This window comes from Schistocerca serialis, chromosome 3 (assembly GCF_023864345.2).
Source record: "Schistocerca serialis cubense isolate TAMUIC-IGC-003099 chromosome 3, iqSchSeri2.2, whole genome shotgun sequence".
Lineage (NCBI taxonomy): Eukaryota > Metazoa > Arthropoda > Insecta > Orthoptera > Acrididae > Schistocerca > Schistocerca serialis.
This window is the reverse complement of record NC_064640.1, coordinates 345,797,230-345,820,699: the sequence shown is the minus strand read 5'-3', so window position 1 is coordinate 345,820,699 and position 23,470 is coordinate 345,797,230. Positions and strand designations below refer to the sequence as shown.

General features: G+C 38.0%; 1 protein-coding gene across 6 annotated transcripts in view; it reads left to right on the top strand.

The window, feature by feature from the left end:
• Positions 1-17,943, top strand: part of LOC126470158 (protein O-linked-mannose beta-1,2-N-acetylglucosaminyltransferase 1-like) — a 2,280,325-nt gene extending 2,262,382 nt beyond the window's left edge. For all 6 annotated transcript variants that reach the window (XM_050097778.1, XM_050097779.1, XM_050097777.1 and 3 more), the window contains 3 exons: positions 10,412-10,483; positions 10,800-10,909; positions 17,396-17,943. In XM_050097778.1, the coding sequence (XP_049953735.1) occupies positions 10,412-10,483; positions 10,800-10,909; positions 17,396-17,465 (252 nt within the window). In that variant the 3' untranslated portion in view covers positions 17,466-17,943. The remainder of the gene's footprint in view (positions 1-10,411; positions 10,484-10,799; positions 10,910-17,395) is intronic.
• The last annotated feature ends 5,527 nt before the right edge of the window (positions 17,944-23,470 follow it).

Genomic DNA, 23,470 nt, shown 5'->3' with positions numbered 1-23,470 from the left:
CTCCTGTGGACACATTCCCCACCCTTACAGGTCGTTTTGCCCACATTCATGTTGACATCATAGGACCCCTTCCTTGCTCAGATGCATCTATCCCAAGGTCCAGGGCACTCCAGGTTTCCAGAGTGACATGTCTCGTTCTTTCAAGTATAGCTCTCCAAAAAGAAGGGGGTGGGGGTTAATGTCACGAGTGTAATAATCAATGAATAAGAAGTTGAACATTATATTGTGTGTTATAACATTATATTGTGTGTTATATCTTTTATTTGATTATCTTTTGTATTTTCTTTGTACTACTGTCTAGCTGTGAAAGTGTGCCTGTGTTGTGTTGTTTTGTTGGGAAGTAAATTGTGGTAAATAAAGAAGAATTCATTAAAGTAGTGCTTACTGTGTACACTTGTCACCAATAAAGTAACACATCTTCATTCAGAAGGAAGAGTGGAATTATGCACTATACAGTGGAATCAAAAGTTATCTATGTCATTAAAGAGCATTTGGTATGTATCGGTCTCCTGCATTCTACACTCTGGCCACTATTTACTCTTAATCCACCCAAAAGACTCCTGTTATACAGAGGGGTAAAAAAAAATGTATCCACTGTTTGAAAGTCCATAACTGGCAAACTAATTGATGGAGTTGTTTCATCTTTGGTAGTGTAATAGTTTGTGGTTCCGGCAATCGACACACAAGCATTGTATTGCGTTGTTTTGTTTTGTCAGATGACTGTCTCCAGACAGTCAGTGTTTTGTTCTTAGTTGTACCTAGTTACTCGAGTGAACATGGCTGGCGCAAGGCTTACATTCAATGAAAGGAAGTCAGTTTTGAAGTGGTATTTTAAGTATGAAAACATTAATGAGGTTAAACGGCAATGGCGAAATGAGTATCAAACAGAGCTACCAACACGTTTAATGATTTGTCGCATTCAAGACAAATTTGAAGCCAAAGGCTGTGTTATAGATGTACACAAACAACGATCTGGAAGACCTGTAGCAGTAACAAGTCCAGCTAACTCCCGTCGTATGTTACAACAATTCACTCGCTTACCACAGAAGTCTGTGACGCAATGTGCCCGTGAAACTGGAGTGAGTCACTCAAGTGTTCAGTGAATTTTGAAGACAGCAAAGTGGAAGTTCTACATCCCACGATTGCTACATGCAATGAACGAGGACAACTCATATAGTAGAATGGGGTACTGCGAGTGGTTCACTAACATGGTGCGCAACAATGAAGAGTTTGCAGAGATGATTGTGTGGTCTGATGAGGCACAGTTGAAACTCAATGGTACAGTAAATCACCACAATTACATCTACTGGGCCGCCGAAAATCCAAACGTCCATGTAGACAAAGTCATGAATTTGCCAGGAGTAAATGTCTGGTGTGGGTTGTCTTACCGGGGCTTGATTGGACCATTCTTCTTTGACCCCACAGTTACTGGTGAGGTGTACCTTCAGAAGCTTCAGACATCCATTTTACCTGCCATCCGAGACTTGTATGGAGACAGAAGAGTTTACTTTCAACAAGATGGTGCCTCAGCCCACTATCAAAATTGTGTTAGGGTGTATCTCGAAGAAAATCTTCCAGGAAGATGGATAGGCCATAGAGGTGCTGTAGAGTATCCACCACGTTCCCCAGACCTAACTTCTCTGGACTTTTATCTGTGGGAAACACTAAAGGACGTCGTTTATCAACAAAAGCCACGCACATTGGATGAACTTCGAGAATCCATCGTACATTCATGTGCAAATATCCAACTGAACACATTACAGTCAGTAGTTCGTGCTGCAGTTCGGCGGCATTGTTTGTGTGTGGATGTTAATGGTGACCATTTCAAAAACCTACAGTGATATCTTTAAGTTGGACTTTAAGCTACACTTCAATTAGTTTGCAAGTTATGGACTTTTAAACAGTGGATACATATTTTTGGACCCCTCTGTATATATTGCAAGACATCTTTTCACAGCATAAATTCCCAAAATTAACTAGAATCAGATGGGTTAACTTCAGCAGGGAGCAGGGAGTCACTCCCCAAGACATGGTAATGAAATAGTTAATAACAAATATTCCACAACTGACATGGATTCCCTGCCTTGCATGTTCCAGCTGAACCACTTCAAATCATTGCTAGTCAGATTCATTGAACATAGTTACATAACTACACAATAATTAAAGGTATTTCCCACTCTTCTGTCACAAAGAAATCCAAATTAACTGTGCCACAAAGAAATCCAAATTAACTGCTTTCTTTCCCCCCCCCCCCCCCCCTCTCTCTCTCTCTCTCTCTCTCTCTCTCTCTCTCTCTCTCTCTCTCTCTCTCTTTCTCTCTTTTTTACCAGCAGATAGGCACAATTAATTGCCATTTGTATGAACTGAAATAATAATAATAATAATACTGAGGTTCTCCACACCCCCCCCCCCCCCCACCCTACCCCACCCCCCCACCCCACTATAATGGATGTTCTAAAATTTCCTGCTTCCCACATTATCTCAACCATGTGACATACAATATGTAAATCATTCTCATGGCTTGGAAAAATGTTACTGCAAAGAAAAATCCACAACATGATTAGCAATTAGTCGGCATGGAAGAGTTATGTTGTAATCCTCACTTGGCAAATACTGTTTGATTTACAGGTCCTTCATGTATAGAAAAGTGGCAGTAATGAAATTTGAGAAACAAGCTGTGTGATCCAATGGTGAATATGTACTGTATTTAATTAAGACCCTCTGGAGTTTGCCCTGAAACTGCAGATAGCATGTTGTTGCCTTTCGTAGTGGTCTGCATCCCCTGAAAGGCTCGTTAATCTGACCTCCTTTTTCACACACATCTAAAGAATGGCACTAGTATAGGTAGATCAAGTCACATACGGCAATACCAAATATATATTTACCTATGGTCCTCCGAATTGATAGTGGAATTTGTGTTTATAATGTACAGCAGTTCAGTTTTCTTCTTCTGATATTCAGCTTGTTAATGTAGGTTATAATTGCCATAATATTTAAAATGGATTAATTCTTTGACTAACAGTCATACTGCAGTGTGACAGATTTTTGAAAAATGTGGTATTTGCTGTTATAGTTTTGCAGAAGCCAAAATATGATTGTATTATTTTGTTTATGTTTTGCTTTCACTCTGTACAGATATCTGCTTGTGATTCTGATATGCTTCATTGAAGATTAATTCTAGGATCTTCAAGTGCCTTTGTCAGGGGAGAAGTTTGATTCTAACAAGGGAATGGTCAGACTTGTCACGTTAGAACCTGTGTTGATTACTTTCACACTGTTACTCAACTCTGAAAATATTCCATACACAAAATTTTAGCTGCTCATGTGAAGTGGAAGTCTGTCAAAAATAATTATGACATTTTTCACATAATGTCCACACTTGAAACTATGTAAGTATTTGTTGTACAACCATGTGTTCCCTTTCTACTCTTTGGCTATGTGCTGCTTCTATCACAGCAAGACAAGCACTGATCCACTGATTCAAAATGATCAAAAGATAATTTAACATTCATAGACATATACAATTGTATTTTATTTACAATTTCCTTTCTAAATTGACATGGATTACATGCATATAATTATGAAGTTTGCAGCACATCTACATTAATTTTATTTCTTATAAATATTTCAAAAATGTGTAATATTGGTAAAATCTTCCAGACATACAATTTTGATGCTCCATGAATACAAATTAAGTATGACAGTTAGCCCTGAGAGGAGCAGGCAGACTTCAATGTTCTTACAGAAAACTGGGCCACAGTTAGGAATGAGTCCTGTCTAATACCGATATATTTGATTTTGAAGAGCAATCTATATATTTAATCAGATTTTGCAGTTGAAGAGAGTAGACAAATAGATTACTAGTGACTGCAAATTAAGAATATTGTCATGTTGGTAAACTGAAAACTGCGGTGATGTGTCCATAATAATTTTGTCTGTTAATGTTCTATAAATTGCATTCCACTGATGGAAAGGTTCTTGTTATACCAGTTGAATGAAGTACATTCATCATATCGGATTGAATCTGAAGAATCTGTATATATTCGTCAGTTTAAGATTGAAGCTATTCTGTCCATGTTTGGAATGGCATTTGTTTTTGGAAGGGGTCTAACTTGAGCAAAACACGATTTTTTTCTTTTCTTCTTTTACCTAGACATGTTTGGCTGAAGTTTCAACATCGTCAATGGGCTTTTATTTCCTTTGTGATAAACAACAGGGAAAATGCTCTTTACTGCTTGTTTGAGTTTTTAAGAAATTATGTACAAAATTGAAAACAGGCAAGGTTTTGTATATGTACCTTGTTAGCACACCCTGTAATTTTCCTTATTTTTTATATTTTGCATTACAGTATCTTTTCCTTTCAGAACTTCATTTAGAAACATTATTTCCCTCAAAACATTATAGACAAACTGAATCATAAAATTAAAAACAGGATTAAAGAGGGCACCCAGCACACAAGAAGAAAGAGTTCATTGCTAACATACAAACGCAGACTCATGGAAAACGAACACGCAGGACATAACCACACATAACACAAACACACAGAACATACACATAAACATACATGTACAAGAAACACCCACAACAACAACCGAATGGTACACTCTCACTTACAACAACAAATGTACCCCATATGATAGGCAGCATACTCAAAAAACAAGAACTAAAAATAGCCTACAGAACAGATAACTCAATATAGAGAAAACTACGGAAAACCAGTACAAGCACAGACAAACACAACACTTCTGGTATTTGCAAACTGACATGCCAGGACTGCAAATTAATTTATATTGAACAACCAGGCAGAAACTTTAGTACTAGATACACAGGAACAGAAAGCATTAAAGTACCAGGTATCATTCTACATTTGCTGAACACATTATACACATGAAAAACAGCCCAACAGGCATCAACAGTAAGTCGAAAATTCTCAAGTGCATCAGCAGCCCCCCACAAAAACTAATAACTAAAGAAAACTGCCAAATACAAAAAGCCATAGTCAAAGGAATTCAAAGAGTAAACAAATACGCAGCTCTCTGCAATAGAACTCTGTTCTCTGCCCTAAAAAGCTATCAAACACCACCAACACACTCTCTCTCTCTCTCTCTCTCTCTCTCTCTCTCTCTCTCTCTCTCTCTCTCTCCACATAGAATTAATTCATGTTAGGTCAAATCAAACATTCCTAGTCATTAAATTTCATGGTAAATAACTTTTCTACAAGAAGTTCTATACGGCTGCAGTTGACAAAATGCGAATTGAAAACAACTGTAATGCCAAACATAAAAAGCAAGAAAACCACAGCATGTGGTAACAAGGTGTATATAAAGAACTTTCTGTTTTTCATATCCAAAAATAGCATGCACAATGGTGAATCTCATTAATTTTGACTCTGTTTTGTTAAAGGAGTTTAAATATGTAAGCATTTTGGGAAACACTCATTATATATGTACACTTTCGTGTACAGTTGTATATAAAGGCCTACTAAAGGTAAATCATGCCAGTAACGCCCCAGTGGGACTATTTTGGACATCATTTCCAAATTATCGTGTATTTTTAGTTTTAAAACCTGTCAACCTGAGTGTGGGTGGAGACATGTACTCCACAGTCATCTTTGTATGTTTTTCATCATTGAATGAAAGCATTCTTTTAAACTGGATTTGATTTTCAAAATTAGGCTTATCTGCAATGTACATGCAAGGTTCTCTAAAATGAGCAATCTTATTCTTTACATTTGTAACATCCACACCAGACATGTGCCACAGAAAACCAAGAAAAGGCATTCAATGCAGTGCATTGTGTCCATTGTGGATGATGAACCATGCTGCTCTGTGCATTTTCAAGCAACAGTGATGAATTTTTGCACAGTGTTGGTACATCAAAGGAAATGGTTCATTTGTGTACACACTGTTTGAACAGATTTTCTTGCTACCGAGTCAGAATGTGACGTTAATGCACCAACAGGAGTAGTGTGAATTAATTTAAATCCTATCTCAAATAGAGTTTTGAGTGGAATCATCAGAACATAGAAAACTTAATATATCTGTATTGAGGACAATGACTGAAATGTTTTGCTTCGATACTGTGGAGAGATATATCGAACTTGTAAACAAATCTCCAACAGCTAAAATACACAGCATTATTGTCATTCTCTCATTAGAACACACTGCATTTCTATAATATTAGTGTCTTGTTTTTTCATTACTGGCCCACTTAAACTGACCAAGTGTTGGAAACCTGTCAATGACATGTGACAAAAATTTTCATACTTTCAATCATTACCAATTTGTGGATCTACCCTACATCTTTTGACTTTACTGCACTCACTTCACCCAGTGACAATGTTTTCTACATTTTGCACCCTTCAGCTGATGATAAACAACTATGATAGCAGCTCTTGCAGTTTTCAGAATTTCCTTTTCCATTTTTCCTGACACATGCATGCACACTGGGATCGTGTTGTGCAGCTACAAACAGTCTGCTCCAAACTGTGCTGCACATTTGTGCACAGTGCTGCATGGCATGTCAAATAAATTTAAATTTACCACAAAGTACTATAATGAAAATAAATATGAGCTTCCATCTTTAACAAAGCCTTGAATCAATATTCCTCTTAAAAGCACGCCCCACCAGCTGAATGCAATTCTCCTATAACATGCAGTATGTGTAGTACAGTTAGCAAAGAGATATTCTGTCCCTTTGACAATTAGCAATATTCAGGGGCATCTATCTCTTAGATGTAGGCACCAAGCCAGAAAACTATAGTTATTTTTAAGACAGCTTCCAGTGTTATCGGCAGCTGAAATTTGGTTTGTGTATTTCAAGTGGTATTCGCTACTAGTCACAAAAAATTATGATAGATTTTGACATGACATGGTTGACCATTCCCTTGTGAGTGCTTTAGTAATTACAATGATTGACAAGCTGCACTTGGATACATTTCACACTTGTTGTAGTCTCACATTCAATGGCAACTCTGCCTTCCAACAGTGAAAACCCATCTGAAAACGAAGCTATTTCAGCACAGTGCACAGTGTGTATGGCTGTGACAATCTGCCTAGTTCAATATTTTTTGTGTCTGTACAAGACCAGCCTACTCCTTTTCCATGTTTGTGTGATATTTGTTCCCCCTTCAGAAGAAATAAAGGAAACCCCATTATAATTTTTTAGTCTTAGGAAATCTATTACAAAACCTTACTTTCCATTTACTCAGTGCAGGAATTCCTTTTTTTGCCAGTGTCTTCAAAGTCCAAAGGTACTGCATTCTTTTTTTTTTTTTACATCTGTGAACCATGCTCCATTTTACTTATGAGAAAACAGATCTGGATTGTAAACATACAAATAAGCTTGATTAAATAAAATAAGTATGATGGCTGAGAGCCTACAGATAGTTGGATTTCTCTCAACTACTGCTAGTCGGAACACAATTCTTCCTCTGAAGCTCACCAACCCACATTTATATCATCAGCACTACTTTAAGGTTATTTATATCTCTATATAGGATATCTTTGCTGTTTTGAGGCACAAATACTATTTTTATGAGAACACCTGTACCCATTAAAAGTAATTACAGTACTGATGTTTATTTGGGAGGACGACGGTTCAATCCTGTCTCCAGCCATCCTGATTTAGGTTTTCCATGATTTCCCTAAATCATTTCAGGCAAATGCCGGGATGGTTCCTTTGAAAGGACACGGCTGATTTCGTTCCCAATCCTTCCCTAACCCGAGCTTGCGCTCAGTCTCTAATGACCTCGTTGTCGATGGGACGTTAAACACTAACCACCACCACCACCACCACCACCACCACCAGTACTGATTTTTATATTCATATTTATGCTTTGCAAGTAAGAAAATTTATCAGCAACAATACTTTATTTTGATGCTTTGTCAGAATAAGAAAACAGAAGATTATTGCCATTGTACTGGAGATATCTTTGTTTATGTGATAAAAATTTTTGTCTCGCACTCTGATAGCATCCTTATCAACGACTCTTTGTTTTTTATTGAATACAATGTTCTCAGGCTTCCAGTTGCATCAGACTGTAGATGGATGCCAGTGAACCAAAAAAGCAAAGTTGATTTTATCCATCAGGATGGTTTGGGTCAGTGTTTTCTGGGATGAAGATGGGAGTCTTCTTATTTATTACCATGGACAGAGTAAAATAATAACCAGCAAATAATATGCAAGTCTTCTGGAACAAGTATATTAAAATGTGAAAAAAGACTTGACCAGTAGCCATATTGTTGGATTTCCAGAATTACATTAATTTCAGGGATGGCATATTGTCACTGGAAACATATAGAAAAAGTCTGTTGACCAAAGTCAAAAACTTGTACATGTTCGACTTGGAAAACAGTTTTGTTTAGTGCCAAGCATAGTTTTTTTTTTTTTTTTTTTTTTGCTCATTCTATTTTGTTTCTTGTTTCATGTAATATTCTCTTCAATGTAAAGATATTTCATGCAAACATTAATTCCTCAAATGTGCTGTTTGTTTCTAACAAGGGACTCCCTATCACACTCCCCTCAGATTTAGTGGTAAGATGACCAAGTGGATAGCCCATCAACACAGGTCAATCAACACAGGTCAATCATGAAAACAGGGAGAAGGTTTGCTGAACTGTGAAAAAAGGCAAAATAAAAACACTGAACAGTCCAAGCTTAACAATTGTAATATCGAGAAGAATTGACCAGCCACGTCATCATGGTCAAGTCATCATGGTGTTGGACTGTAAACTGGATGAGCCATTTTCAAAACTCTCTCATGCAATTATTATTATTTTTTTTTTAATCACTGCATTATGAACTGTCCGTCCATTCATTGAAACGTTTGTTCTCTTTCTGTAGTCTTGGCAGTTGTCATACTGTATGTTGGTTATAGAACATGAGTCATGTGCTAAGAATACATTATCATCACAAGTAAATGTGATGAATAGTGAGAGCAGGTGAGATACCACACAGACATCTCACAGAAATGAAAACAATAAATAAATGGGTGTGGATTATGTTACAACAAAAGAATTCAAGAATAAAAACTTCCAGAATGGAATGCAACTTCAAAAACATTAAAAAAATTTGCTTTTTCAGAGCACAGAAAAACTGTGCTATTGTGAAACTGTTGCATTCATTTGTTGCAGCTTATGTGACAAACTATTATGTTTTCGTTGTTTCCTTGGGAGCTATCACATTCACACAAACATCCAAATCAGGCAAGGAGGCATATCTCACTCACTCACCATGTGTACGAATTAGGTGCGTCAATAAGAGATTCCTATCATATGACACACATACTGTCACTAATTCCTTGTATGACACACCAGACGTGTTTTCTGATGGAGGATTCAGCTGACTTGTTGTCTTGTCATCAAACATTTGTGGCTCCCATTTGAAAACCACTTCCTATCGGCTGCTAATAGAGTAGGTGTGAAGAATCAACTGTCATTATAGGCCCTTACCTTACACCCTGCTGTTGCCAATGGATATTACACCATGACACAGAGACAGTAAAAAGTGGGGGGGAGGGGGGGGGGAGGGGGGGGGGGAGGGAGGTTTGAACACAGCTCACCTGCTCAGCAGTAACCACTGTAACCACTTAACCACGATGCCACTGTACATTCAGGCTTCTCTATATTGCACTTCTTGTTCTTGGACTATTCACTGTTTTTATTTTGCTTTTTTTTTGACAGTTCAGTACATCTTCTTCTTGTTTTCATGTTTGATCTGTGCCCAGTTTTTGATGGGCTGTCCACTTGGCCCTCTTACACTAAATGTGAGGGGTATGCAATGGGGAGTTTCCCTTGTAAGAAAAAATGGAAATGCAAGGCTGCGAGATTATCTGGCACACTGGAACTACACCAACTTGAGTTCATGGTACTCTCCATTACCTGTACCACATTCTATATCACTGATTGTCAATTGTGAGAAATGGTGAGTCTGGATTCACTCAATATATCTGAATGACCCATTCAGTGAAGGAACTAAATTTCCTCATAATGCAGATGTCAGTTGAGTTTGCATTAATAAATTTTTCTGCATTTGAGCAGCAAACTTACTTGCTAACAACTCATGAATGATTTCTTTTTTCATTTAGATGTTCATCATGATGTACATTAACTAAGGCACAGGATAGGCTTCTATAGATGGAAACTTTTTTTGTTCAATGTACGTAACACTGAATTGGCAACTTGTCAGGACAATTATACTTAGGTTACTTGCACATAATTCTTTAAAGTAAATAACAAGTCCTTTCTCAGCAATTAATCTTGCATCCTGAAACATTACAAGAAATGCATCAGTGTTCCCAAAGTTGACTTGTCCCTCTGCCTTCATACATTTGGCTGTTACAGATAATTTCAATGAACATGGCTAGACACAAAGAGGAAATTTTATTCATTAATGGCCATTTCTTTTGCAGGGAGAAACAAATGTAATGTTCATTAAAATGGATGAGCCCAAAGACTTTGCAACATGGCTTCAGGTTGCTAAGGTATGAAATTTTCATTACATTTTTTATGCAGTCAAAATTGATCAAACACTGCAAGTTCCCTCAGACAAAAGTAACATCATCAACTGTCATTGCAATTCTAAAGTCCTGTTATTACGTAACAGTTTTTGTTTATGACCATGAATGAATTCTAAACAGCAATTGGGACATGCATGCCCCTCTTTTTTACGTACTGTACAAACTTGTTTCTCAGAAATTTATAATTTTTACTTACCACCCACTGGAATACATTTTCTTTTATACTAAGCATATATAAAAGATTAGTAAGTATATTCGTGTTTCCTCTTAATATTTCTAGTGCTTCAAAATATGGGACCTCGATGCTAGAGGTCATCATAAGAGCATGTGGAGGATGCATATGAAAGGCAGTGAAATGCTAGTAATAGGAGTTCCAAATTCAGAATACTCGTAAGTAAATAAACTTTATCTGTATCCTATTATTTTCAGTATTACCAATAAACCACATTTCTAACTGTAATGTACAATTACTCTGCTTAAAAATGAATGTTAAAACAACTGTGTTACATGTAGCATAATACTTTAAACTGCGAGTTATTTTGCATAGCAGGCATAATTTTCTCTGTTACTATTATAACAACTGTAACATTTACTCTTGCACTTAAGTGATTCTTAGTAGGATGATTCTGAACAGCAATGATATTACAAGCAAAATTAAATTAAATATTGTGTGTTCATATACTTGAGTGCATTACAAATCCACAATACAAGCAAGAAAAAACTGAATGAATTACATGAAAAGTAACTGAAAAATAAACATAATGAGGTTTTATCCTCACATATGATGACAAATGAAGAAACATATAATATGCTACACATTATGCAGCTTGTCTACTGTATACAGAGATAATCACACTGCCATACACTAGTGGATGGGCAAAATATTCCATATCATTTTCACACTTAAGCAATCAGAGATGCTGAATGCTGTTTAGTGAGACAGTATTCCATACTACTTCTAAACATTATCACAGCTTGCGTAGCCACTTGTCATTCAATCATGTCCCACATTAGTTCAATGAGGGAAAAGCTTGCTAACCATATTGGCCAGGAGAGTAAACAAACACATTGGAGAATATGTTGAATAATGGAAGAAGTGTGTACTGGGGCACTGTCCTGCTTGGAAGTGCACATCCTCCAGAAGTTGAAGAAAGGCAGCAGAACAGACAGGCTGTCAGGTACTTAGCTGTGGGAGCAGCCTAGCAAGTGTCTCTCTGGCTCACAGCCCACGTTCTGGCAAACAATTTCTTAATGGTCTCATTTGACATTATAGATGATATATTAATCCCAATCTGTGCTGCTGTTGCCATGTCTGCTTGTCTGATGTGGCATCTGAGGTTTGAATTTGCCTGTCGAATCGAGATGACAAGGCTGTGCACCTTCCTGGACCACCAGCACAAAAACTGATACATAGTTGGCATATCAAATCCAAAATGTTGAGCAACACTTCTGAATGACTACCCAGCCTCCTGTAGGTAACAATATAACCTCATTGAAATTCACTTCACTGTACAAACTGTGCTTGTAGATAACATCATGGTGTGCTTTTTATTTTTAATGCAATCTGTTGTTGGAAATAAGAGACCACTCTTTCAGTAGGTCCAGTGTAATTGTTATAGGCTCAGTGTTCTCAAACTCAGTACATGGTTCTTACTCCATTCCCAGAACAGTCCTTTCTCATCTTCTATGTATCATTTTTAGATGTGTTCATTTTTCACTTCCTACTAGTGTATTTCCTCCTTTATGTAAATATAACAAATGGAAGTTTATACAAGGGGCATTCCATAAGTAATACAGTCCTTTTTTTGTGAAAGCAGGTTGGTTTTATTTGGGATTCCAATACAACATATTATTCCCCACTCTTTTGGATACAAAACCCTATTTTTAAACATAATCTCTATTCAATGTGATGGTCTTACACCACCTTACTGAGTGGTCCTGTATGCTGCATGGTGCCCTTCTACTGGTTGACAAACAAGCCAGTGTCCTGCTGGTCAATAACCTCCCCTTCATTCACATTCTACTTCCTGCAGTGTGCATCCTTTGTTGGGCCAACCAGATGGAAAATGGAAGGTGCAAGATCTGGACTGTAGGGTGGATGAGGACGAACAGCCCCATGCAGTTTTGTAAGCTCCTCTCAGGTGCACAGACTTGCGTGAGGCCTTACATCATCGTAGAGAAGGAGAAGTTCATTTAATTTTTGTGGTGATGGAATATGCTGAAGTTGTTTCTTCAATTTCCTGAGGGTAGCACGATACACTTCAGAATTGATCATTGCACCATGAGGGAGGACATAAAATAAAATAACCCCTCCAGAGTCCAGAAGACTGTTGCCATGACTTTACCTTCGATGTTTTTCTTCGGAGAAGAAGTGATGTTCAGGGAGTGCCATTTTGTTTCCGGTTCAAAGTAATGTTTCATCACCTGTAACAATGTTAGACAAAAACTTGTCACAATCAGCATTATTATGCACAATCAATTTTGCACAGATGGTCCTTCATTGCTCTTTATGGTCTTCTTTGAGGAACACAGCGGGCACACACCTTTGAGTACCCTGACTGATGGACAAGTGTGTCAGCATTACCAACAGATATTTCCAGTTGTGCAGCGATGTGTTTGATTTTGATCCATCAAACACCTCAATATGACAGCGTCCACATTTTCCAATATTTTAGGAATCACAGCTGTGAACAGCTGGTCGGCACATGGGAGATCGAACAGGTTCACGCGAACTTGTTGTAACAATGACAGATGTCTTGCCCGACAACTCACCATGCTTTCATTCACTGTCAGGTCTACGTAGACATTCAGCAAGCACCTATGAATATCTGCGATGCTCTGGTTTTCTGCCTAAAGAAACTCAATGACAGCTCTTGATTGGAAAGCAACTCTGTTACAGACGCCGTTTTGAAGGATATGTATAGTGCCGCCACCTATTGGAACTTCCTGAAACTAAAGGAGCTGAAGCAGCAACATTCCATGATGTACCTCAACAAATTGTGCATTTTTTCAACCAAAATTGGCTGAGGGGAAAAAAAAAATATGTGTTGCGTTACTTATTGAATGCCCCTTGTATTTCTTTACTGTGAAATTAAGTGTTGTTTTGCCTAGCCTGACTGACAGTAAGATGGTGCTGCAAAATTATTATGACAAACTTCTAGGGGTTGTTGAGATAGCTAATGACTGTTACAGGAAACATAATCTTGTCTCCAAAAATTTGCAGGTTTTAAGAAATTTATTGTTGGACTCTACAGAAAGAGATTCAAAGAAAGATATCCTGAGAGCATCCATTTATGCTGTGCATCCTGCACAGACAAGAGGAAGAATACTTATACAAGACAAAGTGTCTTCTATGCTTCCTACTTGTCATATTAAGCCGTAATTCACTGCCGCTAGTGATTAAAAACACATAACCCAAAGCTACTGTAAGTTTAAGAGGTGCATGAAGCTGAGTAGCTGACAAGTAACTAATTAATACCAAGCAAATTCAGTATTGTTCATCTCAATATCTCGAATGTTACACGTAATAAAACCCTGTACCATTATTATTATTATTATTATTATTATTATTATTATTAAATAATTCCAGGTGACAATGATTCAAGTATCCATTTTTGACATAGTTTCAACACATTGTACTGGTTATCAGCCACTCCTGCTTCATAAATGGAAAAATTTGTTTGGCAGCTTTCTTAGTTACTGGAACAGCCGTGACTCAAAGAAAAAAAAAGCCTTCTGTGGTGTCAATGCCAGACACCACACTTGCTAGGTGGTAGCCTTTAAATCAGCTGCGGTCCATTAGTATACGTCGGACCTGCGTGTCGCCACTGTCAGTAATTGCAGACCGAGCGCCACCACACGGCAGGTCTAGAGAGACGTCCTGGCACTCACCCCAGTTGTGCAGCCGACTCTTCTAGGAAAGGTTCACTGAGAATTACGCTCTCATTTGCCGAGACGATAGTTAGCATAGCCTTCAGCTAAGTCAATTGCTACGACCTAGCAAGGCACCGTATTCAATTGATATTGAGATTCTATTAATGTATCATCAAGAGCGAAGTTCTACAAATGTGGATTAAAGTTAAGTATTCCAGAAGCTATGTACTTTTCTTTATAGCATTCATTACGTATCCTGTTTCAGACCTCATGCCAGCCTGCATGAGTTTAAGCGCGTGCCTTTCGGCTTCCTCTCATTGTGTCTAGGCTGTCTTGCCTAGACACAACACCCTCCATGTCACCTAAGCTTATTTGATCAAAGAATCAGTTCAGTTAAACTCTGTGTTAATTTACTTACACTGATGAGCCAAAACTTTATGACCACTGCCCACTGTAAGGCTGTATGCTGCCTGGCAGCACTGAGGGCTCATGATGTGGTAAGAGAAGTATATGAGCAGAGCAGAGATGAATTGGGAATCATTCTAGTGATAAGTGGCGCAAATGCAGAAATCATCGACTTTGACAAAAGCCAACTGGTTATGGTTCAGTGCCTGGGAGTGAGCATCTTAGAAATGGTGAAGCTTGTCGGCTGTTCATGTCCTACTGTCATGAGCATCTGCGGAAAGTGGTTGAAGAATGCTGAAACCACGAGTATGTGACAAGCAGTTAAACAGAGAACTGACTCTTGGTGATAACATATTAGACCTTCTGGTGACAAACAGACCTGAACTATTTGAAACAGTTAACAAGAACAGGGAATCAGCGATCATAAAGCAGTTACTGCATCGATGATTTCAGCCATAAATAGAAATATTAAAAAATGTAGGAAGATTTTTCTGTTTAGCAAAAGTGACAAAAAGCAGATTTCACAGTACTTGACGGCTCAACACAAAAGTTTTGTCTCAAGTACAGATAGTGTTGAGGATCAGTAGACAAAGTTCAAAACCATCGTACAATATGCATTTGATGAGTATGTGCCAAGCAAGATCATAAGAGATGGAAAAGAGCCACCATGGTACAACAAACAAGTTAGAAAACTGCTGCGGAAGCAAAGGGAGCTTCACAGCAAACATAAATATAGCCAAAGCCTTGCAAACAAACCAAAATTAAGCGAAGTAAAATGTAGTGTGAGGAGGGCTGTGATACAGGCATTCAATGAATTCGAAAGTAAAGTTCTATGTACTGACTTGGCAGAAAATCCTAAGAAATTTTTGTCTTCTGTCAAAGCGGTAGGTGGATCAAAACAAAATGTCCAGACACTCTGTGACCAAAATGGTACTGAAACAGAGAATGACAGACTAAAGGCCAAAATACTAACTGTATTTTTCCAAAGCTGTTTTGCAGAGGAAGAATGCACTGTAGTTCCTTCTCTAGATTGTTGCACAGATGACAAAATGGTAGATATCGAAATAGATGACAGAGGGATAGAGAAACAATTAAAATCGCTCAAAAGAGGAAAGGCCGCTGGACCTGATGGGATACCAGTTCGATTTTACACAGAGTACGCAAAGGAACTTGCCCCCCTTCTTGCAGCGGTGTACCGTAGGTCTCTGGAAGAGCGTAGTGTACCAAAAGATTGGAAAAGGGCACAGGTCATCCCCATTTTCAAGAAGGGACGTCGAACAGATGTGCAGAACTATAGACATATATCTCTTATGTCAATCAGTTGTAGAATTTTGGAACATGTATTATGTTCGAGTATAATGACTTTTCTGGAGACAAGAAATCTACTCTGTAGGAATCAGCATGGGTTTCAAAAAAGACGATCATGTGAAATCCAGCTCGCGCTATTTGTCCACGAGACTCAGAGGGCCATGGACACAGGTTCCCAGGTAGATGCCATGTTTCTTGACTTCCGCAAGGCATTCGATACAGTTGCTCAATACAGTGCTTTCTTTTACATCTGATGTCAACGAACTGCTCTTCCATGCTGTATTTGAAATTCTATTTACATCTTAACAGCCATGTTTATTATTAGTGTATCTACATTGTTTTCTTACTATGTTTACAAGGATATGTTGTGCGCTTTTCTATCTTTTGTTATGTAGAGAAATGTGATGAAATATGATTGAAAGTAGTTGTAAATAAATAGATAGTGGTATAGCTGCTTTTGGAGATTTGAAGATTTTTTTCTGGATAAGAAATACGTACTGAAGCTAGTACTGATATACCTAAATACTTGTAGACCTCCATAAAATTAACCTAGTTTCAGCAACTATACTCCACTGCCACTTCCTGCTGGGTTGTCCCTCTGGTGCAGAAATGAAAGTCAAATGTCACCTACATTTAGGATATTATCATTTTTCTTTGTGTATCAGAGTCTGTAAACTGTTTTTTGGTTCATTGGCGTGTTCTGCAAACAGTGCTTATTACTTAATGAAAGAATGTGAGGTTATTTGCAGAAGACAAAGAAACAGTTGCACGTGAAGGACAATTACTCACAAATTTTCTGCAACCCTCTGATACTGATGAATTGACAGAATTAAGTTAACTTGGGAGGTTGGTACAACTATTACATGTTTAGGGTTAGCACTCACATTATAGATTTGTTGTAGTTCAGAAACCTCCAGTGTCAGGATTTTATGGGTGGTACAGTATTCAAAATGGTATATTATGAGAGAAGAAACCAATAGTCACAAACAACTACAACAATACTAGTTTAAGATCCTCTAATGTCTATAAATTTTACCTTTAAGGCCAGATACATCTTACACAACAGACCAAAATGAATGAAGATCTCATCATCACAGACATTTTCTCACTAATCATGATGCATATGCACTACTCCACTAGGTGGTAGCATTTTTCTGCTTCCAATGACGGTTACACAAACTATGCAGTAAACAACTGATAATCCATATTACATTATTATTATTATTATTATTACTACTACTACTACTACTACTACTACTACTTATTAATGTGTTTCCATTCACTTTTCAGAATATACAAGCCATCAAACATAACACCAATATATTTGGAAGCTCAAGCAGATAAAGGGAAGATCAGGTAGCAGCTCCTTATTGGTGGACAAGATTCGTCAGACATTTGTTGTCACAATCCTGAGCCCCATATTGTGCTTTGTCATAAGTACAAAAACTGAACTGCATCTCAACATCCGGTATTTACAGATAGTTCTGCAAACACAACAATGGTGTGAATAAATGTTGAATCATGTGATGAGGCATGTGTGAGAACTGTAAACTGTGATTTTTAAGGCAGTGGAACAACGTGAATAATATAACAAGCATGATGCTCTGTGAATAAAAAACATTTCCCCTGTTAACTGTGACAAAATGTGTAGGTGACTGCACAGTAATGAAATAATTCCCAATTTGCAAAGATGTAAAGTACTCTCTATGTGTAAAAATAAAATTTGTGAATGTTGTAGAATTGCCTGTTTTGCTCGCTATTTGTGATTTTACACACACTGAGTAATTAAGTGTGTGATTTACTGTTACCAATAAAATAAAGAAATATGGTAATATTTATTGCAAGGAGTTCTAATTTTTAATATTATGTTGTCAACTTTTCAGAATTTAATATATAGAAAATTTTACAGGCAAAAATAAATAAAATAAAATATTGAGGAATGGCATTTTATTGTTCAGGTGTCTATGTATAATTTGGCGTCCAAAAACCAGGAAGTTTTTTTTGTGTCCACAAAAGAAAGGCCCAGTCTATATGAAATTAGTGTTCTTTCATGTGACTGATCAGTGCCTGTAGTGTTTAGTGTCCTTTCCAAGCTGAGGATGAAAGCCACTGCTGACTCATACATACATGATGAACATAAATGAGGATGATGTGTTACATAAGTGTGTGAAAACTTTTGACATACCACATTCATTAAGGAAATTTATTTTACAGACAAAGCAAATGTATGAAGACTATTAAAAATGACCATTTGTAAAGAAAAGTGTTACAATGCCAGTACTAAGTAATTCCACCCATATTATGTATAAATTTACTTCAGATAAATATCTTAATAGGCCTCTGACAATATACACAGCTGAGCACTCAGAACAGGAGTCAAAATCATCTTACAAAGAAATGTGTTTACATACACTGTATTGTAACAATGCCAGGAAAAGCCCACAAAAGAATATTTGATGTCTAAATTGTTTTGAAGCTGGCTTAGTAATAAATAGAGAACAGTTAAGGCGATATTTTTAATTCTTGTTGTGTTTTAAATAGTCCCCCATCCTTGAGTACAACCTGTCAAGGAAACCCTTCTTTATGGGATATTGTTCAACTTGTGCACCACATTCGCACCTTCTTCTGTCTTGGCAAACTATCTGAGACCCATTCTATACTATGGTAATTTTTAATCAGGATTCAAGGTGTGCAGAACAAACTTTGCACACACTTTTCTCTTCTTCAGAACATTCTAGAGAATGTCTGAACAGTGGATTTAGAGTTGTTGTACCTTTGAGATTTGTGACACATAGTATTGACACACTATGGTCACACCACACGTCCCCTAGTTAACCCTTTCGCAGGCACATTTTTTGTAGCAACTCAGTGAATATAATTTTTTTCCCCTATAAGAAATGTGATCAACTTATTATATTTATCTTTTGATAATTTTATTTTTGTGATTTAGGACCAAAAACTATGGTGGTGCATATATATCACCAGGGCATCTTTGTGAGGTATTAAAACTGGCGGTAAACATATTTCCCACAGCCCCTTTGCATGCTGTTATGTATTGCCCTTACACATAAAAAAATAATGAACAGTGTTTTCTGTTTTTATTTTGTTTCCTTTCACTTTATTTAAAAATACTTGTTACCACTGTTAAAGCTTACTTACCACAATGTGAAAACAATCATCGAAACTTTATCATGCAATAAAGGTATGAGCTGATACAGGTCACAGTAATGTATATCGCAGAAGTGAAGCAATGTGTTCTGACAACATTAGTGATCCCATGACAAACAGAAACTGATTGTTGTAGCAGTTTTCATATACCTGGTGCAGTGTATTACTGCAAGATGTCAGACATAGATGGAGGCATTAATGTACGCCCAAAAGCTTTGGGATAGTCCTAAGTTGGTGGTAAGTATGCTTCCCAGGGACGACAAATGACAAATTAATTTTGTGGTAAGTATACTTCCCAAGCACAATCCATAAACTTCATTGGTGGTGACCATACTTCCCAATAACCATTAAACACCATTGCTTGATGGGATATACAGGGTGTTACAAAAAGGTACGGCCAAACTTTCAGGAAACATTCCTCACACACAAATAAAGAAAAGATGTTATGTGGACATGTGTCCGGAAACGCTTAATTTCCATGTTAGAGCTCATTTTAGTTTCGTCCACCTACGCTCAATGGAGCACGTTATCATGATTTCATACGGGATACTCTACCTGTGCTGCTAGAACATTTGACTCTACAAGTACGACACAACATGTGGTTCATGCAAGATGGAGCTCCTTCACATTTCAGTCGAAGTGTTCGTATGCTTCTCAACAACAGATTCGGAGACCGATGGATTGGTAGAGGTGGACCAATTCCATGGCCTCCACGCTCTCCTGACCTCAACCCTCTTGACTTTCATCTATGGGGGCATTTGAAAGCTCTTGTCTGCGCAACCCCGGTACCAAATGTAGAGACTATTCGTGCTCGTATTGTGGACGGCTGTGATACAATACGTCATTCTCCAGGGCTGCATCAGCACATCAGGGATTCCATGCAACGGAGGGTTGATGCATGTATCCTCGCTAACGGAGGACATTTTGAACATTTCCTGTAACAAAGTGTTTGAAGTCACGCTGGTACGTTCTGTTGCTGTGTGTTTCCATTCCATGATTAATGTGATTTGAAGAGAAGTAATAAAATGAGCTCTAACATGGAAAGTAAGCATTTCCAGACACATGTCCACATAACATATTTTCTTTCTTTGTGTGTGAGGAATGTTTCCTGAAAGTTTGGCCTTACCTTTTTGTAACACCCTGTGTACTTCCTACAGTCCTGAAGGCTATATTTTACAACAGGAGCGTACAGTGGGATGTATACCCCCATGGCTCACGAAAGGGTTAACACTGATTGCTCAGCACTGACTGGTCGAATGCTGTCACCTTAAAACAGAATCAGTCATGTAAGTTGTAAACTGTGGAACTGCGGATGTTGACTGTATAAAAATGAAGAAACTATCCAGAAAGTAGTTGTAATAATAAGGAGACAGACAGGCTGGCCACTACAGTTACTGTGGTGAAATTGCATATATGCAAAGAATAAAATAAGCCTCAGCACTTTTTGAGTGAACAGTATACGTCCTGTGAACTTACAGGACTAAAGTCTTAGTACCTCTCTCTCTCTCTCTCTCTCTCTCTCTCTCTCTCTCTCTCTCTCTCTCACACACACACACACACACACACACACACACACACACACACACACACACCAGCAGCTATCTGATATTGATGAGATGTACCCCACAACAGAGGCAGAAAAAAGTCCTGTCTAGAAAAACTATTTCAACCAGTTCCAGAAAAAATAAGAAAATTGCATCCTTTCTATGCTACATATGTTATGATACTCCATGGCATCACCAATTGGTCACAATATAATACTCTCCTCATCACTACTTACCATCCATGCTCTTAACAGACTGACGAAGTACTTCAGATGAATTCCATAACTAATGCACTACCCTGACATGTACATTATCAAAAAACTTTATCAATGGCTCTACACCAACCGGACCTGTTCTTTGTTGCACAGTTAGTTTTGACTTAAAAGGAGATTTTTGAGTGTTTACTTAGGGCAAGGTGCCACGGTAGTATACTAATGCAATGTGGGACTGTCACTGTTTTCAGCACATTTGTGGTTGTGGTATCACACTATGCTATTTTATCTGATGTCTGGTTCTTAAGTAGTTGCCCCTTTTGGGCATACCTCCACCACTGATTCATCTGCATTGCTCCACTCACGTTACCTCAGCCCAGTCATGGAAATTTCATTCCACATTATCTGCCCTAGGTCATACAGTGACCTCAAAACAGAATTAGTCATACAAGTTGTAAACTGTGGAGATGCAGATGTTGACTGTATAAAAATGAAGATACTATCCAGAAATTTGTCGAATTAAAAAGGAGGCAGATAGGCTTGTCAATACTTTCAGGAGATACAAATCCTACTCCAACTGATACAAAACAGTACTCTTGCCTGTTAAATCTACAGGTAGGGAAAGAGGCAAGTCACTCAGATTCCACAGTAACAGGAACTTACAGAGGGTGAGACAGTGTTGGGCTGCAGTGAGGGACTCACAGATAGTGGAGGCAGTATGGGCCTGCAATGAACCAAAATTTTTAGAAAATATTTATCAGATTCAAAATGCATTACCAAAGGAGCTCTTCGAGAGAGCATTACTGTTCCTGATGTGCACAGTCCATCCAGAGACTAATTTTATTCTTGGTGTATAAGCAACTTCAGTGCAATAACTACATTGGCAGCTTGAACAAATAACTTTAAACAACAGATGTGCAATCTAGCAGTCAGTTGTGAGCAGGAAGTGTTAAGTAGTGAATATATAGCTGTAATGTGTCAAATTTCTTGTGTCACAGATTGCAATCAAGTAATACCTATAAATCTAGTGTTCAAAACATTTTCCAGAATGAAGTGAAAAGTGAGTGTAAAGTTAGTCTCCCACATCTTGACTCCTGAACAAAAACAGTTTATCATAAGTGAAAAAAAATTGATTTTATCAATACAAACCTACCACAAAATGACAGTGCAGAAACTAGCATGAAGGGTCAGCATTTTGAAAACAACTAGCATTCGAGCTGTGATGCACAAGTTGAGCAACATTTAAGAGAATGAGATTTCTGACAGTTTTGCGTGGTTTTATGAACGATCTGTTTGTTGAGTGGAGGAGACCATGAAGAACACCTGAAGTATTAAAACTATCACCTCAACTTTTCTCTATTTCTTATTATTTCATTCTCAAAACATTTTGGACTGATGGGTTACATCAGTGACTTTCCACATAATGTAGGGTACAGGCAGAAAAATTATCTTTGCAGAGATTAGCAACAATATAATCCATCAGATACTACACAGTTTTCCTCCAATATTGCCCTACAGTGTTTACCCATACTTGCCAATCCCTGATGTCATGTACATTCCTTTTCCTCCTCCCTGGCAACATCCCATCCCAAAATGGACCCCTTCTCCATTTATCTACATCAGTGCAGAAAAGTATCATATCCCCAGCTAAAACACAGGCCCACATCCTTTTCCTTAAATGCTTCCTGAGCCTTCAGATTCTACCAATCCATATCCCTCATTCACTGTTACTGCACAACCCCAACTATATACACCTTTTCTCATCACTTGAAACCCATGTTCTCTAACACCTGGAAGTGCACTACAAACATCATCTCCAAAAGTTTTCCAATTTATTGACATTTTACTCCTACCTTGGAGTGCCACTACCCATCAATACGTATCCTATACCCCACTGAATGCCCTTGTCAACCCCTCACAGCACCCAAACCCCTCCTTGCTGACTTTTTGTGTCTGCTATGTGCGCAAAACTCCCAACATTCCTCAAAAGCCAGAATCTAAACAAAATCAAAACACTTTTGTTGACCTATCGCCCAAAACCTCAATCATACAAAAATTTCAGTCTTATCCAAAGGCCTCACCTAACCCTACAGCGAAGTTCAATCATGCTGGACTCATCAAATACCTTCTCTCGCTCTATCAATTCATACTGTAGAAACACTTTTTTGCCACCAATATCTCCAAACAAATCCCAACATTGAACTTTGCCTCTCCCACTTCATACCATCATCTATCTGTGACCTTCCTCCACTCCCACCTAACCACCCCATGATCACCTTCAGGAATTCTTTACCTCCAACTGGGTCTCACCCTCCTTTCCCAGGAATCAGGAACACAAACCTCTCAAGGGAAGAAAGAACAACCATCCACAACTTTAGGGTTTAATCATTCTGCCTATACTTAAAGGCTCCACCTCTGTTATGAAATGCAATGATTACCTG